This window comes from Humulus lupulus, chromosome 5 (assembly GCF_963169125.1).
Source record: "Humulus lupulus chromosome 5, drHumLupu1.1, whole genome shotgun sequence".
In the NCBI taxonomy this organism is placed as follows: Eukaryota; Viridiplantae; Streptophyta; class Magnoliopsida; order Rosales; family Cannabaceae; genus Humulus; species Humulus lupulus.
In genome coordinates this window covers 231,720,268-231,745,913 of record NC_084797.1, presented here as the reverse complement: position 1 = coordinate 231,745,913, position 25,646 = coordinate 231,720,268, and the positions used below count along the sequence as shown (strand labels likewise).

Below are 25,646 nucleotides of genomic sequence, written 5' to 3'. Positions count from 1 at the left end.
CTAGTAATAATATGTTATTAGCGGCGGGTGTATCAATCTGCCGCTAATAATCTTTATTAGCAACCAATAATTCGCAACAGGGCATTAGCAACGGATGCAACCCTTATTAGCAGCGCACCTTCCCACCGCTAATAACCTTATTTCTTGTTTTGAATGTCAGACAAAGGATATGAGCTGTCACTCTTTCATATGGTCAACTGATTTACAATGATATATATATATTAGTTTTATTGAATATTTAAAAGATTTAAAATTTCAAATATAAGTCGATTAAAAAGTTGCTTTTTTAGGATAAGATAATAATACAAATCCATTTTTTCTAGGGTATTTTCTTAATTAGGTTGATTTTTTTTTAATAGCAAAATATGACAAAGAATTAGCTAGATTACCTAGGTATATAAAAAAAAAATTGTTTTTTTAACACAGCACTAGCTAGATCATTCTATTGAATTATTCTTGGATAACAAAAACTATACCCTGCAGAAGTGGGCAGCTGAGATTTCTGAAACAAAAATTAGACAAAAACCAACATTTTAATTCAGAATACCATTCTCCTATTTTGAAACTATTCAAATAATATATAAAAAATACAGAGTATTCATAAATGTAAAGAGGTAATAAAAGAATACATTAATAATCAGAAATAATTTATGTGCAGTTAGAGTCATGTATCTTATTCATTCTATTATTTGTTATTGGTATTGACTCCAGAATATTTAGAGTCTCATTAATTACTGTCTAGATCTGATGTCTATCAAAGAATAAATTAGTTATATTAAAAATATAACAAGTCAAACCAAATGAATCCACAAATGGTTTTTTTAAAATAAATAAAGTTATATTAAAAATATAATTACATAGTGTTTGATATAGTAAAACTATTAATTTTAAGAATTTTATTTTAGTTATGTTTGTAAAATAATTTACATATTTTTAAAAATAAAGAATTTTGAATTTAAAAAAACAAAAATATAAATATAACGTACACCCATATATATGACTTTCTTTTTTTAATTTTCAATTTTTTACTTTTTGAATCAGGAAAAAATATTTTCAGAAGAGATCAAAAGTGAAAGAATAATTAATAACTTAGAAGTAATCATTGCAATATGGTTATTAATCTAACTTTGTATATAGTATTATTTATTTTTATCCAAAAAATAAATAAAAATAAAACCAACCATTAGATTACATCGTGATATTTTTTTTTAATAGAAACAACCTTATTATATATTGTATTAGCTCAAATAAACCTCATTAACCCTAGCCCCATCTCTCTCTCTCTTTCTATCTTCTTCTTCTTTTTTTTTTTTTTTTGTTAACGTTCCTATCTTTTCTTGATCTCATTCTTTCTCTTCTTCATTAACCTAGCAATATTCTTCAATCTTCACTAACCAAAGGCATGTAGGAGGTACGTTAATTAACGTTGATTCTTATATATATACATATATATATATTGATTCGAAGCAGTATAAATTATTCTTTTTCTGATCTTCATTAATTTACCAAAGGAAAGGTACGTAGATTCTTGTATATTCTTTTGAAGCAGTATTTAAAGATTTCTTTCTCAAGTAAGTTCTTACGTTACCTCTGTATACATATATATTCTTTCAATTTGTTAATCAAATCTTTGAGTTTTTCTTGATTTATTATTACGTGTTGTTTCAATGTCTTTTAATAATAATGTGAAATCGCATGCATGAATTAGCAGTAGTTCTCTTTCATATTTACGAGTAAGTACTGAACCGTCATTAAAATATAATTTTTTTTTAATGATTTTAATTGGAATATTCAAAAGATTCAAAATTTTCAAATAGAAGTCGGTTAAAAAATATCTTATAATAATATAAATCCATTTTTCTTGAGTATTTTTCTCGATGGGTTTTTTTTAATGCAAAATTTCAAAAAAAATAAAAAAATAGATCGAGGAGTACTTGATTAACTGACCATGGCGGAGAAGGAAAAAGCAATAGTGAATGAAGAAGAGGTTGAAAATGTAATGCCAAGGCCTGGTTCCAGGTATAATATTATTATTCATTAATTCTTTTTCTACATTAATTAATTGAATATATATTTATATATGAGAAATTAATGTTATTATGTAAATATTCCATTCTTTTATGTAGAAGAACTGGTTCAATTAGAACCTCTACTTGGACAGCGGAAGAGGTAATAATAATTATAAGTTAATCAAATTTTATATATATTTATTAATATTCACACAATTTTTGAACCATAAGATTTTTTTTCCTTTTCAGGATTCTCTTTTGACTAAGCTAGTCAAGCAGTACTGCCCTGGCAAAAAGTGGAAGGCAATCGGTTAGTATGTAAAAAAGTGATAAATATATATATGTATGAATACTCTAGTTTTGTACATAATATTTTGTCGTGCCTGATCATATCTGATTTTTTTTAATTAGTTACTAATTAATTATTTTTTTTTTGCAATAGCTGCCTATTTTGCTAACAGAACCAATATCCAGTGCTTGCACCGCTGGCACAAGGTTCTAAATCCAGTACTAATTAAGGGACCATGGTTAAAAGAGGTGCCAAATAAAATTCATATATTTATTATATATTTATGATGGTTTTGTTCATATATATGCGTGGTTCAATTTTATTTATTTATTTTTATTTTTTATCAGGAGGATGAGAAACTAATTGGGCTAGTTCATAAGCATGGTCCCAAGAATTGGTCTGCTATTTCCAAAAGTATGCAAATTCGCACAGGGAAACAATGCAGGGAAAGGTATAATATTATTTAATTAGTTGATATATATATAAATATTTATACTTATTAGTTACAAATGAGATATATATATATATATATGATTACATTATTTCAGGTGGTATAATCATTTAACCCCATCTGTAAACAAAGATCCATGGACAAAAGAGGAAGAATCCACTCTTGTTAAATATCACCAAATCTATGGTAATAAATGGGCTGAAATAGCTAAGTTTATGCCTGGAAGGTAGGGAGTCTCTTACATAATATATATATATTTAATTTTAGAGTTTGATGATGATAAATCTGATATATTATTTTTTGTTTAATTGACATGGAGGACTGACAATTCAATTAAGAATTACTGGCATTGCAAGTTGAAGAAGAAGATGCCAGCATCAGGTTTTCATACAAACAATAACCATAGATTAGAAGAAGATGATGATAATTTGAATGGAACTAGCCGAAGAGAAATTATCTTTGATAAGCGCAAGCCACCACTACCACCACCACCACCTCATCATTATCATCCACATTCATCATCATCACCATCATCACCAGCTCCATTATTATGTTCCAGTAGTGTTCCAGATCTGAACAAATTACAATCACCACCATCAGATTGCTCATCTACTGATGCAATTAAACACAGTAACAGTACTAGTAATTTAGATCACAGATTGAGGTTGTTAGCAACAACTTTCAACAACATTCCTAATATAATAAGAAGCAGAAGAACTACTACAAGGGCTAATAACACTAATGGTACTAATAATAGTTCTTCTTCTAATAATGTCTCTTGCTCTACAAAAAATTTGTCTTTTGCGAACCTAGAAGAAGATTCATCCGGTGATCGAGAAGAATAATGCCAATATGTCTTAGAAGAAGAAGAAGAAGAAGATTCTGGAGATATTGTTAATAAATGTTCATATGTAAATATGTGATGTTTTTTTCTTTATTTTCTTTATCAGATTCTGAAGTTATTCTAAGTTGTGAATAGACCCTTTTTATAATCTTAAACTTGGGTGTTTTTAGGTGAACACACAAAAATGGATCTTTCAGCTACAAATCTACCACCATACATATATATGAAATATAAATACTGTTCTACAAACTGGAATTCAGATGTGGTTCCAATCTAACCATAAAAGTGGTGTGGCAACCCCTAATATTTTTTGGGAAATTTACAAAAAATACATTAACATTTAAAAAAATATATGAAAAATACAGTACATTACAAAAATACGGAATTTTTATGAAAAACATGGGTGGCAAAAGTGTAAATACGGAGTAACAGTAAAATACAACTTTTTTTATTAATAGCCGTTACAAATTCGTAAACATGTGTTACAGATGTGTAAACCAGTTACATAAAAATATTTTTGTAAACAACATTTACTAATATATAACTAAGTTTTACATATTTGTAAACAAGTTTTATATTTTTGTAGACAACATTTACAAAATAATTTGTTGCTAATTTTTTTTATTTTTATAACAATGGTTTACATAACTAATTTTATAACTAAAATAATTTATATTTGTGACTAATATTTTTAAAAGGAAGTTATGAATTTAGTTAACATATTTGTAACAAAAATATATAAAATTAAGTTAAAATGTTAAATTTTATTAAACAAGTAACATATATATATATTTTAAAATTGTCACTACTAATAAAGAAATAGATTATATTGATTAAATATATAATATTTTATGTAAGCATAAATATTTATTTAATATTAATAATTATATTCATTTTAAATATTTATAAGTAAAATAAATTTATTTGTAATTATTATTATTATTATTATTAGCATACCAAAAGTATGTATGAACTAATTACTAAAGAGAAAGAGATAAAAAAAAAACTAAAGCGTAGAAAATAGAAAAAAAAGAGTAAGATATTATCATATATATAAATAAATATTTATTTTTCAGTTTAAAAAGTAGCATACCCAAATATTTATAATTGTATAAATATATATATAAACATTTATATATATAATATTAGTTTGAGGAACTAAAGTGAATAGATGCATAATTGTGTGGGTGTGTAAGCAAGTGATAAAGTCTCGAAGTTAATATGGAAAACTAGAATTTATACCATAAATGTATAATTATTTTATATTACCATATATTTAGAATTTTTTTATGAAATACCATGCTTATTGTAATTATCCCATATTTTTTTGTTTCAATTTTAATTTTAGTAATAATTTTTATTAATAGAATTTATGTTTGTTATCTAACAGTTATTTATATTTATTTGAAAATAAAATAATTAAGTATTTAAAAACCAATTTATGTGTAGCATAAGTTTGACCAATCGTTAAAGGTCTAAATAGAGACCCTTTTTATAACCATAAAAATAAACTGTTTGTAGAGATCTGTTATGGTTGGGTGTTTTTCGGTGAACACAAAAATGGATCTTTCAGCCACATACATGATTACACCATATAATTAAAGATTAATTCATCTTATAAAATATGGTTACATGAACCCATCAGCTAAACTAAAAATCTACCTAAAAGATACATTGATATGATGGGTTAAATTTGTGTTATAATTTAAAAGAGAGACATAATTGATGAATAGATTGATATATATATATATATAGAGGGAGAGAGAGAGAAAGTTATCAATAAACGTGTGGGACTCATTTCACTATCATTTTCTTTTCTTCAAAAATGGTGTAGCGTAGCTTCTATTTATTTGTATGTTGCATGTACTATTGATAAAGATTGCATCGTTGTTATTTTATCTTTATCCCAAACCCAAAATATATATGTGATTATTTCTTTCTTTAGCATTTATTATTATATATAATAATAATAATAATAATATATTTCTCTCAAAATACAAGACAAGACATGAAGATATAATTACAAGTGCCTATTTATATATAATATTATCGGAAACTTATTCTTATCATAATTTAACTATAAAAAGCATTACGGCTATTAGATCTTATCCAATAAATTTATATGTCTCAATACTTTTTATTAATTAATTCAATTTTGATCATTAAATGAAAACTTCATAACTTTCCATATCTTTTGCCCATGATTTTTATTGATTAATTCAATTTTGATCGTTAAATGAAATTGTGATAAATTAACCTAGTTTATTTTAAGAAGCAGCGTCACAATATTTATGTAATATTTAAATACACATATCATTACTAAATAACATGGCAATTTAACTTAGTTTATTTTAAGAAGTAGTGTCACATTAATTATTTATGTAATATTTAAGTGCACCTATCATTACTAATAAAATATATAAATATAGGGCAATATGACAGTACTCTACTTATATTCCTAAAAAAAATTAAATCACTGTGAGGCATCTTATTTTTAGGAAAATTCTAAAATCGTGCACATAAGTAGCCGAGAATTCCCCTAATATAAATTTATATTTTTTTATCCCCACTAGCATAAAAGAGCGTTTTCTTGAATACATTTTTTTTTTGTTTGTTTATTTTTTACTTTTTGACTGTTATTACTTTATATTTTAAAAAATACATACTCAAATTTTCATGCTTACAAAATTACAATTTTAGGAAAATTAGTTATAAAGTAATTTGAAAATAATTCACAGTATCAACACTAAATAAATTTAAAAAAATAATATATATCATAACAATTAATTATCAACACTAAAAACAACAAGAAAATAACACACAAAAAATAAATAAAAATGTACAAAAAATTCTAAAATCTTAAAATTGAAAAAAAAATTGGACAGTAAAAATATAATTTTTTAATGAAATTAAGTAAGTCAGGTAAAAAAAAATAGTATAAAATATTTATTAATATAGATACTAAAAAATTCATAAATTAATATTAAAAATACAAACTTTAGGGGTAAGTAGCACTAAAAATATTTATAAATAATTAATTAAAAATAAAATTGGAGAAAGCGCGCCAACAAAACTAACTTTACTGATAAACAGTACAAATATCCTAAAATCGTAAAACAGATTCCCGAGAAACCAACAAAAAAATCCTACTTTCTCTCTCTATATCATCGTCCATATCTACCATTCTCATCCGAATCTCTCCCAAACTGTTATTCTGTTTTCTTCTTCTTCCTTAAAAACTCCTATTCTTTTGTTTGGTTTCCATTTTGAGTTGAGAAAAAGATCAGTAATGGGTTCGGTGGAGCAGAGGATTCTTGTGACCGGCGGTGCAGGATTTATCGGCAGCCACACGGTGGTTCAGCTCCTCGAAGAAGGTTTTTCGGTTTCGATTATTGATAATCTCGACAATTCCGTCATTGAGGCTGTTGATAGGGTTAAAGAATTGGTGGGACCTGCCCTCTCCAAAAAGCTTCGTTTTCATCTGGTATACATGCCTTTTCTTCTTTCTCTTACTGAATAGGAGTGTTTAGTTCCCAGGAAATTGACAATAATAGGGGAAAAAACTTTCTTGAAATGGTTCATTGATAAGCTTTATGATTAATTTTTCTAGAAGAAGTGGGTTTCCAAATTTAGAAATTTTGTTTCAAATTGATTCTTCTTAATAGTTATCACAGACATTACAAATGTTCTTTTGATTTAATTATATGGCTTACTGAGATTGGGCTGTATTTCAGGGTGATTTAAGGAATAAAGATGATCTGGAGAAGTTATTTGCTCAAACTAGGTATGTATGATAATTAATGTTTGTGTTTTCAATTTTTACTTGCATCTCTTTTCTGGGTTTTAGTCTTCCAACTCCTGGAGTATTATTTTGGATTTTAACTTTGGTAATCTGGGCTGACAGATTTGATGCTGTCATCCATTTTGCTGGCCTAAAAGCTGTAGGCGAGAGTGTTGCATATCCCCGTCGTTATTTCGATAATAATCTGATTGGCACTATTAACCTTTATGAGGTTATGGCAAAATACGATTGTAAAAAGGTTTGCCATCCAATTTTTACAATCTTGAACTTTGATTTTGTCATGATACAATAGCAATTTGTCTTCAAATGTTTCACTCTTGCTTGTTTTTTATTTTGTCATGTTATAATAGCAATTTGCTTTTGTGGGTATGTAGATGGTTTTCTCATCGTCTGCAACTGTTTATGGTCAACCAGAAAAGATACCTTGTGTTGAGGATTTCCAGTTGGTTGCTTTGAATCCATATGGACGAACAAAGGTATTGAACCATTATGTTTCTTTTGAGCTTCAGAAGATGAGTAACATAACGGGTCGGATAGAGTTTTCTGTCTTCACTAATATATGATTATTCAACCCTTCCAGCTTTTCCTGGAAGAAATTGCTAGAGATATTCACAAAGCAGAGCCAGATTGGAAAATTATCTTGTTGAGGTACTTCAACCCTGTTGGTGCTCATGAAAGTGGTATGATTGGTGAGGACCCAAAAGGCATACCAAACAATTTGATGCCTTACATACAGCAGGTAGCTGTGGGAAGGTTACCCGAGCTTAATGTATACGGTCATGATTACCCAACAAAGGATGGTACTGCAGTAAGTATACCCATCAGCCTGAATATTTGTAAAATACTGTGTACATATTGTAAAGTTTATTTCATGTTGGTTGTTCCTAAGGCATCAATGTTTTCTGGTTAACAGGTCCGGGACTACATACATGTTATGGACTTAGCAGATGGCCACATCGCTGCTCTTCGAAAGCTTTTTACATCAGATGACATAGGTACTTGTTCTCTTCAAGGAAAATCCCATTACGTATTAAACCGTTTGTAATCTGCCCATTGGAGGTACAATAAACAAAAATTTGAGAATATGGCTATAAATAAATGATTTGAACAGATAAGATCTATACATAACTCTTTAAGGTACTCTAATAGGAAATAAAGTAAATGTTAGTGCTTGGATGTTTTAAGGAATGGTTTCATGTTATAGGTTGCACTGCTTACAACTTGGGTACTGGACAAGGAACATCTGTGCTTGAAATGGTTGCTGGATTTGAAAAGGCTTCTGGCAAGGTGACTGGCCCTTCTTTACTTTCTCCCTCTCTAGTCTGGACCCCTTTGAAAGTTTAATTAAAGTTTCTATTACATGTTTCAGAAAATTCCCATCAAACTATGTCCAAGGAGGCCTGGAGATGCTACAGCTGTTTATGCATCAACTGCAAAAGCTGAAAAAGAACTTGGTTGGAAGTATGTAAACTAAACTCTTTACATCCCTATGAAGGAAACAAACGAAATACAATATAGAAATTTGTACAAATTTCATTATCATAAAGCAATTAGAGTATGAGTAAGCTAACCCTGCACTGTTTTAACCCTCTTCACGGCTAATTCTGCATCTTTTTTTCAGGGCAAAATATGGCATTGAAGAGATGTGCCGAGATCAGTGGGAGTGGGCAAGCAAAAATCCATGGGGTTACCAGTCTAAGCCTTGAATGGCTTGGTTTGCATTTTTATTTAAGACAGGCCGAGTTATACTAACCCCTCTCTCAGCTGAAATACTGGTCAGATTTAGAAAAGGAACCCCATTGCATAAGTTATTGGACCACATCACAAATTTCCTGGAAGAAATAAATGTCAAAAGTTTCAACTTCCTATGAGAAATGTTTTATTTAGCCTCTGTCTTTCTTCTTAGCTTTTGCTTATTAGTATGCTACAAGCAGCTATGTGTGAACTGTGAAAATGTGTAAAGAATTGTTTCTCTTTCTATATAAGTACATGCTTATTATTTTTCTCATTTGACACCCCAATAAAGTGAAGCTGGTGCTAGTCTTGAAATATAAAAGAAACTAAAATTTGATTATGAAAATCATGAATTAGTAAAGAATAAAACCTTGAAACATATTAGTATAAATCAATTCGGCAACATTAAATTATGATGTAACTCTACACATGCTATTGATGTTTTTTTTCCTAGCCAAAGATAATGTTCTGTTATTTAGCGAGGGAGACTAAATGGATAAGAACTTGTTTTTGTCGAACTCAATCATGTTGAATATCTTAATAATTGCTAAAACCATGCCTGTACTTTTATATATTATATAGTTGCAAGCGTATATACAGGACACTTTTTCTTGCATTAAGTTTATATTAAAAAAAAAATTGACCAAAATTGGGAGTTGAACATTTCTCTTTCCATCACCTGCTCCCTATCCAAATTGATCACTCAAGTTCCACAACTGTCCCTAACAACACCCTCAAAATTGCTTACATGGCAGCTTCTGATTGGCCTTGACTAAGCTAATATTTTTCCAACTGATAACCACAAGCTATCACACTAGCAATACGTCTTCCTTGAAGTTACACGACCATTCCCTAAATAATAATCTAAAATGACTTGCATTTCACAAAGTCAATAACCAAATTTTTTCAAAGAACATATTAATTAGAAGAAGCAAAAAGAAAAGGAACATTAAATCAAGTATCAAAAGAATCAATGGAAGGAGAAAAAGACTCAAGTCGTTCTAAATCCATGGCCAAAGGCTCACCTTTGCCTTTGGCAGCCAACAGTTCTTTTCCTCAACACCATCACCAACACCCTTTTCCAACACCATCTCCATTCTCTGTCTCAGTAGCTTCTACTGGTTGGAGCTCAAGGCCTACTATCAACCACTTCAGCCTCTTCTTAAGGTTCTTGGCTTTTCTGTTCTCCTTTGTCTCTGCTCTTTCTCTTGTCATCCTTGCACCAAAGAAGAAAGTTAGAGGATCATCTTCTTCTTCGAGCTTTGGCGAATTCTCCGAATTACTGTAAGCATAACTTGTTCCACAACAGAAATATTACTTAGTGGTTTTCATTTAGAAATTTGAGCATAAATATATCTTGAGTTTTTCGTTGTTTGGAAATATTGGAGGTTTATAATATATAAAATTTAACTAGAAGGACTTCATTATTACTTATTTTCAATGCAAAATTCTCAGAAAATAAAATGGACAAATCTGTATGACAAACCAAATAAAAGTTTTTACTATACAAGTACTATTAGTTGTTTTCACTACATAATATACTTTTGTCAACACTTGTGAATATAGGTACTGCTTCACAATAACGATGCTAGCTTTTGCATACTCAGTTTTCCAACTTTTCAAAGGCATTCTTGAGATTGCAGACAAGGGTATTATTATGTCAGACATGGTCTCTGATTACAGTAGCTTCATTGTTGATCAAGTAAGTTTACAAAGCTTAATTCTTCTTTTAATTAATTGTTTAGAACAAAACCAAAACCGAAAAAGGTTGACTTTATGATCAGAGAAGTCTAATTACTAATTACTGATAACTTATTATATTGTCTCAGTTGTTGGTATATCTTCTGGTTTCATCTTCATCAGTAGCAGTACCTGCCATTAAAAACATGGAGTCATATTCCTCGCTTTGGAAGGGGTCTATCGTCTCCGTCGGTTTCTCTTTCGCCACTTGCCTTGTTATGGCTCTTTGTGCTCTCTTGTCTGGTTACAAGCTTTGCAAGAGAATAATTTGGTGAAAAGCCTCTTATGCATTAGATTAGGCATATCGTAAATTTCTTCCTCTTTCACTATTACCATGATGTGTTTATTCCAAATGAATGTGTTAAATATTGTATTCTGAAAAGAAATAATAATTGGAACGGATTACCGATACAAGATTTTTGGCTGAGTCGTGGACAATGTCGCTCTCTTTAAGACGTTTCGCGGCTCTGCCCTAAGTGTGGTATACGATACCTCTCTGCATCGAAAGGATTCACTCTCATACACCCTCAAAAGCTCAGAGAAAATTCTATTTTTTTTAGAAGAGAAAGTTTTTAGATCTTACTTATGTAGAGAAGTCGTTCACCAATAAATTGTCGTGGTCATATGTAATTAAAACGGATCAAGTTTATTGCTTCTAATAAACCGTTTTAAAATTAATTAATAAATAAAAATATTTATTTTATTAAATAATTTTTCAACAAAAATAAATAAAGTACCTCATGTATGACACTTACATCTTATATACACTCTTGGAGGAGCGTTTGGAACTTTTCTTGTATTACACACAAATGTCCTTTTTTTTATTTTAACAATTCACTTTTAACTTTTAAAAAAAAATAAAAAAAGTTCCAACAGAGTCGACCTAAACCATTACACATTACAAAAACCGCACCACTATATCAACAAAATAACAAATCTAATATAAAAGAATGAGTAACCATTATATAGACATAGTTATAATAATTTTCTATCAATATTGATGAAGTTATTTTGAAAAGAAAAAAAATCTAACTGAGATAGAGTTTCAACTTTTGTTCTGTCACGTTCTACAAAACAGGGCATTCACTTTTGAATAATTTGTTGGTAATGATTCTAACTTGCAAGGAATGATAGACTTAGAATAAGTGTTTCAAAAAATAATTACATTTACAATAATACCATATTGTGTACCAAAATCAAAATTATTATGTAACCATTATTAATTATTTTATATTAAATGTTAAAATGTAATTAAATGAAGAAGGGTGGCTCGGCATACACCTAATAAGAAAACCTCCTCCCAACTGTATTACCTTCCTTCTTCATCAAAGAGCTATAAATGGTATCCTTTCTATATTGACAAGTTACTTTTGTGGTCAAAATATGTGAGCATAACTTCTAACATACCTTGACACTGCACCATTACTACCATTACATGTCAATATTACATGTACTCGTAAAAACTCAACATCATCTCATCAAAAAACAAAAAAAAAATGAAAATTGTATAGAATAAAAATGTAAACAGCATCCAAAGTTATCAGTAAACTCATCAGTTTGTGTGAAGTAGCTAGCTTATTGTTGAACCGCGCAATTTCATCAAATTTACTAAACGAATTGCTTCATCTTCCATTTTCATTCTATAATTAGTGAATCCACCTAGTGCTTGCTGTAACTTTTTCCGGTGTTGATAAGGAGCTGATGATAGATCTGGTATTGTCTGTAGACAGATATTCATTTTGTTTAGAAAATGCATGAGAGGGCTACTAAAAAACCGTAAACCTTTAACTAAAGGCAGTCTCAAGAGCAATCCATGGAAGCCAAATATAGCCTCATCATCATCATCCTTGAGTAATCCACTAAGTTTCCACCTAAGTGGGAAGTCAAACTGTATGTCTTTGCATATCTTTAATCCCATTGATGATGATGATGATGATGATGACTCTCCATTATTAATACCATTTGCTACTATTTCTTTATACTTTGAAACAAAGATCAGATGATCGATCAGCATCTTGTACACAAAGCATAGAAATTCTTTATTGTTAATCAATTGATGGAAATTTGAGAAAGTGGCATGTGCTGTAGATATCAGCAGCTGATCGTTCAGTGAAATACCACTACTTAGACCAGAGAGTTGCAAATCTTTGCATAAATTAACCATACAGGGTAAGTATATCACTGCCTGACGCTGCAAAATTATTCAATTAACCATAACACACATTATTAAATTACAATAAACATTCTTATTGTTATAAATGGTCAAATTAATTACCTGTGCAATGACGTTTCCTGAGACTAGTTTATGACAGAAACTGGAATACTTGGCTGGACAAAGGCATAGTGAAGCTACAAGAAGAGCTATTGTTGCGATAAGTGAAGGCTTCAAATATGTGAAAAGGGGTTCTGCTGACATGAAAAAGCTAATTAAGAATCTCACTATAACTTGCTGATCTCATTGAAGTAGAGCTAATAATATTCAAGATTGACATTAAATAATGATTACCGCTTTGTGACTGTATAATGATCTTATTGATAGTTCGGCGATTGAATCGAGTGATGGGGTAGTCCATAAACATAGGTTCCAAGTAGCCCAAGAAGCAAAAAGCTGTAATGGGTCGCATGCGCCATTCGAGTTTTTTCAGAATGTAAATCTCAGTCATCAGAAATTGCTCTATCGTGAACTTACGAAGAAGCTGATGTTTTTCCTATATGATACAATTCAAAAGAAATTAATAATACTACTTCGACACTAAGAAAGAAAAACTGTATAAAACAAGACTATATATATATATTAATTTACTTGAAGTTTCTTGATGGTGAAAGTTGTGCTCCTCATCTTCCAAGACAGTGTTAGGCAACACAGAGCCAGAAACTGAACCTGATCTTTACGACTGTCAACTGCGCCGAACACAGCCTGAGAAAACAGTTTATGTATGTATAAATATATGTAGCATAATGCGATGATATTAAAAATTGAAAAGATATAAATTAATAATAATAATACCGGTACAGCCATGGGATATTGCATGGAAATCACGCGATCAAAATAATTCATAGCAAGATATGGTACGACAGGATCAAAGCTTTCATCACACTTGGAGTAGTACTGCAACAAATGACACAAAACAGAGAATTATTATATGACTGTAATAAATTAAAAATGAAATAAAGAATATATATATATATAATCCAACGAAGAAACACAGTATATTACATCCAACATTATATTCCCAGCGAACACACGCAACTCTATTACAGGACCGAAATTCTCGTAACCAGGGCCGGCTGTCTTGGGAGAATTGAAGAGTAAGAACCTATCACGAGCTTCTTGATCTGCGTTTGGGCTCCTGGGGTGTGGATTATACGGATCATAATCCGGGATTTTCATTCTCCTTCTGCCCTTAATAGCTAGATTAATTAAGAACACGGCCGGCCTGTTTGTTTGCCAAGAAAATGGTTGAAACCGGCGGTGACGGTGAGAAAACGAAAATGTGTAAGAGAATATCAAGATTCATGACTTTATTCAGTCCTATCGTTAGTTTTCCTTTTTTTTGTTGAATAAGGTCGTTATTATATATAGCGGGAAACTTAACGACCTTCGGCTCAGGTTATTCTCTACTCTGAAATGTCATAATTACTGTTTTAACCTTTCTTTCTTTGTCCTTCAAATAGTGCTATTGTTCTTCTTACGAGGTTCTCGGCATATTTTATGCAGTTGTCGTTTATGATTTATCCCTATTATTGTTCATTCAATTTTGTTATTGTTTCATTTTATTTGGCAACATGGTAATTTTCGTTTACATGAGATTTTAGAGAGGTGTGGACAGACTTATCCCGGAATATATATATATATAAAAAATCTTTGGTGTGGGTGTACGAAACCAGCGGTCTTTTTTTGTTTGATGCTAATTGGTTGATTTGTGTACGGATGTGCATGTTAAGGTAGACATGGTTGTATTGTATAATTTTTTGTGGGTTATTCTCCATATTATTGGGATGTGTTAATCGGGTCGACTTTTAGGGAGCAAAACTCACGATTTCTTTCACGAAATTTTAGAGTTAAATTTTAGATTCTATGGCTTGTTTCTAATGCAAAGCGTGAAGAAGTGGTAAGGCCTCCTTCTTGATTCAACAATCTTCTATTTTGCATATTGAAGAATCAGTTTTGAGATTGCCAAAGATTTTTGCATTTTCCTTTTGATGTTTTTGTTTGTGGGGCTTCATATTGTTGGTGGTTAAAGTTAATTTCATGTGTTATATTTTTTTATTTTGGGTGATTTTAGTAAAGTAGCTTAAATGTTTAATTGATATTATAATTTGAACTTTTTTCAACTCCTTCTGTTTTTCCATTTGCTTGATAGCATAATATTTGGGAAACCATAATTTATTAATTTCTTTAGTTGAATTGGGTGGTTTAGTTTATAGAGTAATGAGTTAAAAATGAAATGGTTGCAATTGTCCATGCCTCTATCCTCTTTGTTTCAACTTTTCATTACTACAAACACCCATCAACAATTGATCAGGTTTGTGCGTAATTTTTTTTTTTTTTTTATAAATTACTCTGTGGTGGTTCTGTTTTGTTCCTCCTAGTTCAATGGAAATTTTTTTTGGCCTAGTCTAAATTTATCATTTTCTTAACTAGGTATTTCTTGCACCACTTGGAACCAATATTAATTGAGTGTGGCATTAATGTTCTGTCTGTATTTTTTATATATATGTACTTGTGCTTATATGAATAGATGTATAAAAAAGTGCAGGAAAATTTTACTTATTATACAATATGTACCTCCCTTGAAAGACCTCTGCAGAAAGAGTAGTTAATTTTCAAAGAAAGAGTTTTGAGAGGCAACATGGTTGGACTTTAAAGACTTTAGAGAATGAGCCATCATTTGGACGAATGTTATTGGTTGGCACAAGTATGGAATTTGGGTTAACTGTGGTATTATCAATCTTAAACATAAGCATTCGATTAAGGTTAATATGATAATTTCTTTTATAAAATTATCAATTTTTGGTTTTTTACAAGAGTAGTCGTGTATTATACAGTGATTAAAGTGTTTAAGTTGTTTTGCTCAGTTTTTTTGATATGATTTGAGTATGATAATAACTTCCTTTTCAAATTGTTTCGTTGATATGAATGGGTTCCCCTGAAATTACTAATATATAGGTCTTCGCTTCAGATTTGGGACTGATGTTTTCGTTAGTTTTTCTGATATGGTTTGAGCAAGATTATAAGTTCCTTTTGAAATTGTTTCATCAATATGAATGGGTTCCCCTCTAATAACTAATTTGTAGGTCTTAGCTTCAGATTAGGGAATGTTTAACTTCACTTCTTTTGTAGGGGGATTTCATTTTGGGATGAAATTCTAAAAATAGTATCATCAAACTTGGATTGCTTCACACCCCTACATTCACTCTCTACATCACCTTCTGATATGGTTTGAGCAAGATTATAACTTCCGTTTGAAATTGTTTCATCAATATGAATGGGTTCCCCTAATGTCGGCATCAAGGTATTATGTTTATTGGTTTGTTATATATTTGTTTTTGCTGGAGAAAAAGTGGGATTGTTGGATCTTAATAAAATTCATGAATAGTGGTACAATATGAATGATACATGGGTAACGTGAGTGCTTTTTGTAGTGAATAATAATTAGTAGTGCAATGTGTATGATACTACATCTGTGTAGGTTAGTTCTACCTCTCTGATCAATGTTGGCCTATTTTGGGATTGGCATACATAGTTGTTGGAGAAGGAATCCTAAAAGGATATAGTATAATTGGAACAATTTTTTCTTTATTTTTTTAAGTTTGTGTAATTTGTTCAGCATTATAGACACTTGAATTCCTTTGATTTTTCTTTTCTTTTTTTTGTGGTTTGACCATGATTCGAGTTGTAAATCCATTAAACTTTCAGAAAGTCATTGGTATATTAATGATGTAATAGAGATTTCAAAATGGTATAATTTTGGTGGAAATGTGATACAATTTTAATTTTAATTTTGGGTGTTGTCTATGGAGTTCAATTTGGGCGTTTAACACTAGTATAGTTGAAATATCATATATAATAAGTGAAGAGTACTAAATAAGTGTTGTTAGTGAGATATGTAAACATTCTTGGTCTTTGTTAGCTGTTTGTATAGTTGTTATAATTTAGTTGAAGTTGATATTAAGTTACCATGTGTTGTCTGAATATGTATGGTTTAATATTTTGTATTTGTATTATTGTTTTGTATAAATCATTTGTTATGGTTGTTTTAGGTTAGGAATATCATTACTTGGTTACCAAGTAATGATTTTGTTTTGAAAAGTGAATTTTGATACCTTGATACTGTTGGTGAATAAATCGAACTCAGTCTTAGTTTATGTTAGCATGTAGTAGAATAAATATATCATTTATTTTTAATGGTTAATGTTGTCTTTTTGTTTTTGATCCTTTGAATAAATTTTTTTGACTGTTTTTATGTCATGGTTGTAGGTAAATATGGATAGAGCAAAGTTATGTGAAATTTTGTCGTCGTTGCGTGCTCACGAGCGCGAATTTGAAGATTTTAAGCGCCAGGTTGCTGGTATTAGACATGATGTGTCTCAGTTAAGTGCTCAACAGAATACGTTTGGCATTAAAGAAAGTGGATGTGTACGATAACTTTCATATCCATTCTTCTATGTTGGGTCTTGTTGTTATCAACAAGATGGAGGGTTTTACCAATTTTGGCTCATATATATGGAAAACACTATCTGACTTGAGATTAGTTTATACTAGTATATTTATGGTCTATTGCTTTGACTGTTGTTTGTGCAGTTGGAATTAATGGACAATGCATTTAGTGAGTTATTGAAGGCTATGCATGGGGATGATGTATATTTTTGTGATTTCAATATTGTTGAGCCCACCTCACACAAAAAAGAGTGTATGGATTATGATTGTGGTGTGTATGTGATGAAGATGCTCTTGCATGAATATGTGGGTGGAGTTTTTGGCTCTTCCAAAGTTGACGTTCTTCAGGAATTGGATTTCAGATGCATAAGTATCGGCCCAACTAATGTAAGTTTTTTTTTATTTATTACTTAGTTTTGTTTGTTATAACATGGGTTGATTTTATATCTGATGGTATTATTTGGAATTTTTTTTTGTAAACCTTTGAAGGTGCCAACGGAGTTTGATAGACAAATTATAGGTGCAATAATTTTGACTTCTAGGAGTAACAAAGTCAGACATACACTCCTTCATAAAGCTCAACAACTTTATTGACACCCTCCATCGATGATGTTGGAAGATTTTGAATCAATTGTTGATCATTCTTCTCTACAATTATGGGCATGAAAGGCTATGACTAGTGTATTTTGTTTTTGTAAAGTTTGAATGCATTTTTCATTGTCGACATTTCAATAATTATAATTTTTTTATCTAAATTTAGTGAACTAGTTAGTAATTTTTGGCGGAATGGAAATTAAAGTTCATATAGATCTATATGCACAATCAGAGTTAATATAGATAATCGAAGTAAAGTGTTGAAATTTTATTTATTTAGCTATTACCCAAGTGTAAAATATTGTGAATGGGGTTTGATCTATTTGTTTAGTAAGTAGTAGTTTTTAAAAGAATCCATTAACTAAGACTTCAGAACAACTTATATTAGGCCAAGTATTTAAAAGTTATTTAATTTTATGGAAGTTGAAGTTTGGATAATATGGTAAACAGCATTATATTACAAATTATAAAATATAGAAGTGAGGTAAGATAATTTAGTTTACTGTACTCCAAACACCATTAGCAGTGTGAAAAGGTTTGCTATTTGGAATTTTCTATTTATTTGTACATACTTCCCAGATCCCCAAATTAAAATAAAGTCAGTTATATGATACTTTCAATAAAATTTTAATGTGTTCGGTCCTTAGTCTCTTTGAATAATGCATCAAAAATTTAAAACTATTACAGTCCATCTTCTTTTACATATTTCAGTACTATTATATTTCAATTGCATAACCTCATACTTGATGAACGGTTGATGATACTTTATACTTTAAAGTGTTCATAAATTACCAGTTGACTCATCATCAAACTCTTTCTTTCCGCAATGGTTTTGCATATTGTATGAACTTAGATGGTCAATTTGAAAATGAGGAGACATTTCAGATTATATAAATTATATGGAAACATAATGAACTCTACCATTTCCTTATGAATGGTGTCAAGTATATCTTTGTATTGTTTAAGTGCTTCACTCGTTGACGTCATTTGCTTTATTAGGTTGTGATGCACCCCGTCCATCTTGCTTACAAGGTGGGTAGCTGTTGACAGGTTTGTCTAGGAGTAACATAAAATTTCAATTATTATTAGTAATTTATGAAATGAATACAACTTAATATAAAATGATTCATCTTACCATGGAAATATAGTTTGAGATAGGAGGGTCAGCCACTGTCTTTTCTTTTTTGTAATTTTCTTCATGCTTTTGTGCCTGCAAAAACAATTTAAATTTGTCTGTGTTCAATGGTTTACTAAAAAGAATGATTATATGATGCGGTAAGCCTATTGCAAGTGATGTGCATTTGGGGGCTTTGGTTTGAAACATAAGTACAACACTTACCAAATAAATACAATCTACTTAATAGATTTTACCTTATGAGGATATGTTTTACAGTACACGTGGGTCTAGTATTTTTCATAATTTATTGTTGTCCTGACATCGCAAAAGTTGGTTGCAAGCTTGCCTGTTAAACACCATGGTTTTGTAATGATAACTAGGCGTTCTTTACATAACATAGATTTTGGTGGTAGCCTTGGTATACGGGGTGGGAAGTAGCACCAACTCTGCATCGTCACTCGCTCACCCAAGTACCATTCTGCTCCTTATGGGCCAAGGAGGAGTATGCGGCGTGTATTCACTTCATTACTCTGAGCAACATAATCAGGTTGAATCACATCTTCTCCCCATGGACACCATTCAACCTAGAATTTATACACTTGTATTACTTGAAATTATTACATATAAAATTGAGTATCGTATTTTATGTTGGTAGATGATTTAATTTGTATAATAAATCCCTAATCTTTAATGTTGCTTCCCAAGTTTATCCCCTCTATTTTTTTTAGGCAAATAAGTGCCCACTATTTTCGTTGCACACGATAGACTTGATTTTAATTACATTATATTAGTTTTATCCTTCCAGTATCTCTTTGTAAGTATAAAACATTGTTAATTACTATGGAAAATCAGATAGTTTGTTCTAAAAAATTGTAAGGCCAGTGATAGATAATTAGAAGTGGCATTGGGATCTTGCAAACATCTTCACACAAAAAATATAGAGATGTTAATGATGAAGTTTTAAATTATTTCAATTTGTTGAATAATATTTTATTCATTTAAAGTAATGATTTCTTTATTGTATACAGAATCTAAACTTATTTAAAATTATTTTGTGAAACTGTAAAAAAATTTAAAAGTGTACGTGTTTAAATAATAGTTTTACATTTATATGGTTTATGGAAATATAATTTATATTGACCAAACTAATAAATCTAAACAAGTCAATGGTATATGTGTACCGATTAGTATTATAAAAAGGAAGGTTAGCTGTACACGTCTGGAGTGATGCTTCAGTTGCTGGAAAGGTGTCAGGTTAAAGTGAAAAGGCAAACTATTTTTATTGTGAATTAAATTAAATGTACAATTTCTCATAAGGGAAAAGATAGGTGGTTTGACTGCTTGGAGTGATCACAATATCGGGGCTCGATGGTACTCCCCCACATGAACATCATTTCAAAGGGTGCAACATTTCTTAAACCATTGGAGAAAAGAAGGGGGCACTTAGACAACACTGACACTTTTTCTACATGGAATGGAAGATATACCTCTATATAGGAATGGTGGGTTGTTACTGTGTAGCAATTAACACAGAGTGTTTTTATCCTGTTGTGAGAGGTAGGTTATTCGTTTAATTAGTTTACTACCTTTGATGGGAGATCTGCACATGTGAAAGGAGTGTTGTATATATGAAATAGTGGACGACCAAGGAGGAGGTGGTCTTATAAAAGTTATTTGAATCATTCCATTGAAATAGTCATGGAGTTGCAGGAACTAAAGCACCATAGATAATAGGTAGATTTTTTTTAATCGTTTATTTTTTTAAAAAATATTTTTGTTGTGATGTACATGGCTATGCTACTTAGTTAACGCCTTTGAATTAAAATAGTAATTTTGGTAAAAATTGTTGACTATAATGACGATGTTGGTTTATTATTTTATTTGTTTTTATTAAAAAAAAACATCAATATTGATAAAAATTGGTATAGAGTTAGTTTGGATTTAACCAAGGATGGTAGTAGAATGTTGAGAATTATGTCAGTTGGGGTTTTAAAATTTACAGCCCATAACAGAAGGTGGGCATTCTTGGATGAGGAGTTTTAGTGTGGGAATAGGTGAGGCCCACCATACAGTTGGGCTGGGAGGCTAAGGATAAACGTGTAAGTATGTTAAGCATAATAGTTGAAGTTGTTCAATTCATTGGCCTATAGTCTTGGGTAAAATATGGGCCTACGAAATTGAATTTGGTGATTTCTGATATTTATAAGTCAGTTGATGAAATGGAATATGTTGCATGTCTGACTAAAGATCATATTTCCTTGACGACCAGGGACACCAGTGACATGGAAGGAGTCAATGCTGAGGGTGATTTTGATGAAATATTGATTATAATGAGGACGCTGAAATGGGAGATCATTATCGTCATACTAGTGGTACACAGCAAACTGCGAAGGAAAATGTAGAAGGGGATGTTAGCTTGCATTTGGAAATGGATGAGGCCAATATTTTAAAAAAGTATGGAATTTATGGAGACTCATTCAAGTTGAGTAAGAGTAGCCTTATAGGCCACATATTTGACTCTTTGGATTCCGCCGAAGAATTTATATATGATTCCGCTAAGGTTGTGGGATTTAGCCTTCACAAAAGTCACATGAGGAAGAATTCTTGTGGAGAGATTCGTGAAAGAGAGTGGGTTTGCTCACGATAGAGAACTAGGTCGAACAGTCATTTGACAAGGGAAGATAGGAAAAGGAGGCCCAATGCTCTAAGTCGAATGTGTTGCAAGATGGCTTTCCGAGTTAATCTTGTTAAGACAACTAGCAAGTGGGTCTGCAAGGAGTTTATTGCTGACCATTCCCACTGGTTGACTTTCAAATTGCACAAGCAATTCCTTCAATCAAACCGGGTTGTTTCCGATGGATATACTAACCAAGTGAAGTCCTTGAAAGAAACTGGTGTGCGGACGTGTCACATAATGTCGTACATGGCAAATCAAGTTGGAGGTTACCATAAAATAACTTTTACAATGAAGGACATGTACAATCGAATGCCAGCTGTGTCAACAGTCGACTTTGCTGCATCAGATGTCGGTCGAGCGTTGGGGAACTTAGAACATAAAATGGATATGGACCCTGATTTCTTTGGAATTTTTTCATATGATAATTCAAATCGACTTTTGAACTTATTTTGGGCTGATGGGAAAGCTCGTTTAGATTACGAGACATATGGACACTCAATTTCCTTTGACTCGACTTATAAAACAAATAGCTATGGTAAACCCTTATTGATATGCGTAGGAGTCAATAACCACTTCAAAACATGTCCATTTGGCTATGCAATCCTTGATAATGATTCGACAAGTAGCTATATGTGGGCAATAAAGGCATTCCTTGAATGCATGCATAGGGTGGCGCCGAAGACTGTGGTCACAGATGGTGATCTTGCTATGGAAACATCCATCGAAGCGTTGATGCTGAATGAAGTACACCGTCTTTGTTATTTGCATTTACACAACAAAGCTATTTTGAAGGGTAAGGATTGTACGTTTGCGCAAAGGCTTAGTGACTTATGTTTCACGTACTATGAGGAGGAGGTTTTTGACCACAAACTAAATGAACTAATAACAGAGCATGAACTAGATGGCACCGACTATGCAGCAAAACTATGGGCAACAAAACACAAGTGGGGGGAGACTTTCCTTAGGGGAAATTTTTTTGTGGGATGACCACCACACAGCGTAACGAAGGTATTAATGCAGTAATGAAGAGGAAAGTGAAAGAAAATATGAGGTTGTATGACTTTGTTAGAATCATTGACAAGGCTACTTCATGGGTTCGACATGGACATCTAAAAGATCATTATGAGTGTTTACACATGCATCCTATTTTGGGAGTGACAAATTTGCCTAAAATAGAAGAAGAGATATCTAAAATCTATTCAAGGAACATGTTTTACAAAGTTAGACAACAAATGTCTCGGGAAGGTTATTACCGAGTTAGTAGTTTGGAAAATGACGAGGATGGGACTATTATGGAACTCCAGAAGTATGGAAACAATAGGTATAGGAGATTTGTGTATGCGACAGCTGGGCGTGATTTTTTTGTTTGTGAGTGCCAACACTTTCTTTCATTTGGCATACCATGTCGTCATATATTCGCAGCCATCAAATGCCTTAATGTAATTGAGATGCCAAAGTCACTCATATTGACCCAGTGGACACTTGAAGCTAGACTGAGTACTACACAACCAGAGCCCGCCAATTACCCCAATAGGGAGTCTGAGGTTAAGGGAAGATTTAGTGAACTTAGTAGTATTTTAAATGAAGTAGCGTACCTCGGAAGTCAGAGTGAGTCATCGTATAGGGAAGCTACGCTTCAGATTCAGAGGATTTGTGTGGGACTGAAGGAATCATTGCACATAGGAGGAGATAAAGGGAAGAGCAAGTTGCCACTCTCAGAATTTAAGGTGGCCAATCCAGACTTCACAAAGACAAAGGGAACAGGGAGGATGGCCGAGTCTAGAGCAAGTGTTGGGCGGAAGTGTAGTGTCTGCAAAAAATCAGGCCACAACAAGTTGACATGTCCAAGCAAAGTCAAGAACACAGATAAAGCAGGGGATCACGAGGATTCAGAATATGCTGATGAAGAATCACAATTGGAGGGAGAAGAAGATGTGAATTAGACACCACAAACCACCATGGATATGGAACGTAATGAGAGGGATGGAACACCAAAGTTGCAGATCGATGGGAATGAGCAAGTAAATATTGAAATGGAAGAGCATGAAGAGTTTGAGAACATGAGAAAATTTAACTTGTGGGGCAGTACATGGGCACTTTAAGAACATGATAACTTCACTTTTTTTTATGTACTTTGGTTTGAGAAGACATTACATTAAGTTGGTTAAGTAGGCAAATTGTTAAATATGACATGAATGAGGTCTAAATTGTATTAGTAACTGTGATGTAGTAGACCAGACTTCTTTTACTAAAGAATTATCAATTACATTGTTTCTGGTTTTAGGTAATGGAATGGAAATTTGTATTTAAAAGGAAGAACGATATAACTTTTAATCTTTTTTCAATATTCCATACATGTTTCAAATGGAAATGTGGGAGTTGTATAGAAAGACATGATTAATTACAGTGGATATTGGTTCTTAAATAGCATGACTTAGTGGTCGGTCCCTCTCTTACTGTGATATGCATTGTCCAGGTGAACATAACAGAGGTCGTGAAAGAGTCCCCAAACAACTTTGAAGGCACTTGACAAAGTGAGCCCCCTACTTGATCTAAATTATATTACATTAAGGATCATCTTGTGTGCCCTTGTAAAGTAGTGTTGGTTGGCTTATGGAGAGCTAGTGTGAATAATAATAATAATAATAATAATAATAATGTCACAAGTAAATCATACCAGTTATTTGGATACCTAGTGGGAATAGACAAAAGTTGAAAAAAGCAATTACCCATGTAAGTTGATGGATTAATTATGATATATTACATATAAATTTGGTGGTGTCCTACTATGAATCTTGTTCAAATACATCTATAGTATCTCTAGGGTTACATTTTCAAGTATTTAGATGGAATAATTTAAGGAGCAATTGATGTCCTTAATGTCGAATATATTTATATTAAGTGCTAATGAAAGTTTTGAAGTTAGTTCGAATAAAGCAATGAATGATATGACTCTGTATATATAATTGATATAATAAGGAAGTGATCTAGTTGAATTTCTTTATGGATTATTGATATTGCACTGATGCAGAGTTTGAGAAGTTCATCTAAGGCTTGGGCACTATAACTGAATGATGAAATAGAAGGGGTGCTAGATAGAGCATGGACACAGGTAACACTGATATAGTTGTTAAGTATTGCACTATTTTATCGTATATTGGAATTCATGAGTGGCAACCTTCAATATGCACTAATCATGCTTTTTATATATAGATGACCCAAATTTCCAGTTTTCCCTAACAAAGAATCACATGATTATGTGTATTATGAAGCATGTTTTTTTAATTTATAAGTAAGCAAATGGAAGTTCAACGTAATGTTTAATTGAAAGGAATGAAATAGGAAAAATGCAAAAATTAGATGGGAAATGACAACGTAAATTAAAGAAAATGAAAGCATTTTGCCTTAGAGTTGTATTGTAAAATTTGGCAGAAATACTTAATGTTATTTACTTAGTCAAACCATGTGGAATAATAATATCTTCGACTTGATAGTTGTTTGTTTATAAGTTATTAAATTCTAATTAAAAAAATTGCATAAGTAAATGAATAGTAGTTTCAGATACAACAATGTGTTTGGTAAGACTTGGTGTTATTAATTTTGATCTCAAATTTTCTATATGAGTAACATTTTTCAAACTTCTTTCATTGGTTTCCTAATATTACAGCAAGCAATACATATAAAATTTTCCAATTACCAATTATTAAATAGGAAATATAGTATAACAG

The 25,646-nt window shown here is 31.3% G+C and overlaps 8 protein-coding genes across 10 annotated transcripts; 6 read left to right on the top strand and 2 right to left on the bottom strand.

Annotated features, from left to right (window-relative positions):
• The first annotated feature begins 1,948 nt into the window (after nt 1–1,948).
• Nucleotides 1,949–3,594, top strand: LOC133780062 (transcription factor MYB3R-1-like). The gene is made up of 7 exons (XM_062219942.1): nt 1,949–2,019; nt 2,127–2,169; nt 2,259–2,319; nt 2,452–2,546; nt 2,646–2,749; nt 2,847–2,975; nt 3,069–3,594. Exons 1-7 carry the CDS (start codon nt 1,949–1,951, stop codon nt 3,592–3,594), a joined length of 1,029 nt encoding a protein of 342 aa, XP_062075926.1.
• A 3,109-nt stretch (nt 3,595–6,703) lies between these two features.
• Nucleotides 6,704–9,403, top strand: LOC133778356 (bifunctional UDP-glucose 4-epimerase and UDP-xylose 4-epimerase 1). The gene is made up of 9 exons (XM_062218257.1): nt 6,704–7,077; nt 7,328–7,377; nt 7,498–7,633; nt 7,770–7,871; nt 7,976–8,203; nt 8,309–8,390; nt 8,600–8,682; nt 8,765–8,856; nt 9,017–9,403. Exons 1-9 carry the CDS (start codon nt 6,883–6,885, stop codon nt 9,099–9,101), a joined length of 1,053 nt encoding a protein of 350 aa, XP_062074241.1. The 5' UTR covers nt 6,704–6,882; the 3' UTR covers nt 9,102–9,403.
• Nucleotides 9,404–10,012: 609 nt separating this feature from the next.
• Nucleotides 10,013–11,296, top strand: LOC133778358 (CASP-like protein 4A4). Its single transcript, XM_062218258.1, has 3 exons — nt 10,013–10,413; nt 10,696–10,831; nt 10,959–11,296. The coding sequence occupies exons 1-3, from the start codon at nt 10,103–10,105 to the stop codon at nt 11,142–11,144; spliced, it is 633 nt and encodes a 210-aa protein (XP_062074242.1). The 5' UTR covers nt 10,013–10,102; the 3' UTR covers nt 11,145–11,296.
• A 501-nt stretch (nt 11,297–11,797) lies between these two features.
• Nucleotides 11,798–13,571, bottom strand: LOC133834045 (uncharacterized). The gene is made up of 3 exons (XM_062263566.1): nt 13,376–13,571; nt 13,145–13,275; nt 11,798–13,060 (listed from the first exon to the last, which is right to left on the bottom strand). Exons 1-3 carry the CDS (start codon nt 13,530–13,532, stop codon nt 12,440–12,442), a joined length of 909 nt encoding a protein of 302 aa, XP_062119550.1. The 5' UTR covers nt 13,533–13,571; the 3' UTR covers nt 11,798–12,439.
• A 92-nt stretch (nt 13,572–13,663) lies between these two features.
• On the bottom strand, nt 13,664–14,510 carry LOC133780061 (uncharacterized). The gene is made up of 3 exons (XM_062219941.1): nt 14,087–14,510; nt 13,877–13,978; nt 13,664–13,786 (listed from the first exon to the last, which is right to left on the bottom strand). The coding sequence occupies exons 1-3, from the start codon at nt 14,258–14,260 to the stop codon at nt 13,664–13,666; spliced, it is 399 nt and encodes a 132-aa protein (XP_062075925.1). The 5' UTR covers nt 14,261–14,510.
• A 352-nt stretch (nt 14,511–14,862) lies between these two features.
• On the top strand, nt 14,863–18,312 carry LOC133834044 (uncharacterized). Of its 3 annotated transcripts, XM_062263564.1 has the most exons (5): nt 14,863–14,981; nt 16,214–16,385; nt 17,351–17,509; nt 17,675–17,917; nt 18,020–18,312. In XM_062263564.1, exons 2-5 carry the CDS (start codon nt 16,359–16,361, stop codon nt 18,122–18,124), a joined length of 534 nt encoding a protein of 177 aa, XP_062119548.1. In that variant the 5' UTR covers nt 14,863–14,981; nt 16,214–16,358; the 3' UTR covers nt 18,125–18,312. The 3 variants fall into 3 exon arrangements, 2 of the variants coding, with proteins under 2 accessions (XP_062119548.1, XP_062119549.1); XM_062263565.1 differs by lacking the exon at nt 16,214–16,385 and having other exon boundaries at nt 14,897–14,981; XR_009893286.1 differs by lacking the exons at nt 14,863–14,981; nt 16,214–16,385 and having other exon boundaries at nt 16,397–17,463.
• A 3,654-nt stretch (nt 18,313–21,966) lies between these two features.
• LOC133780060 (protein FAR-RED IMPAIRED RESPONSE 1-like) lies at nt 21,967–22,905 on the top strand. The gene has a single exon (XM_062219940.1). It carries the CDS (start codon nt 21,967–21,969, stop codon nt 22,903–22,905), a length of 939 nt encoding a protein of 312 aa, XP_062075924.1.
• Nucleotides 22,906–22,940: 35 nt separating this feature from the next.
• Nucleotides 22,941–23,861, top strand: LOC133780059 (protein FAR1-RELATED SEQUENCE 5-like). The gene has a single exon (XM_062219939.1). It carries the CDS (start codon nt 22,941–22,943, stop codon nt 23,859–23,861), a length of 921 nt encoding a protein of 306 aa, XP_062075923.1.
• Nucleotides 23,862–25,646: the final 1,785 nt, after the last annotated feature.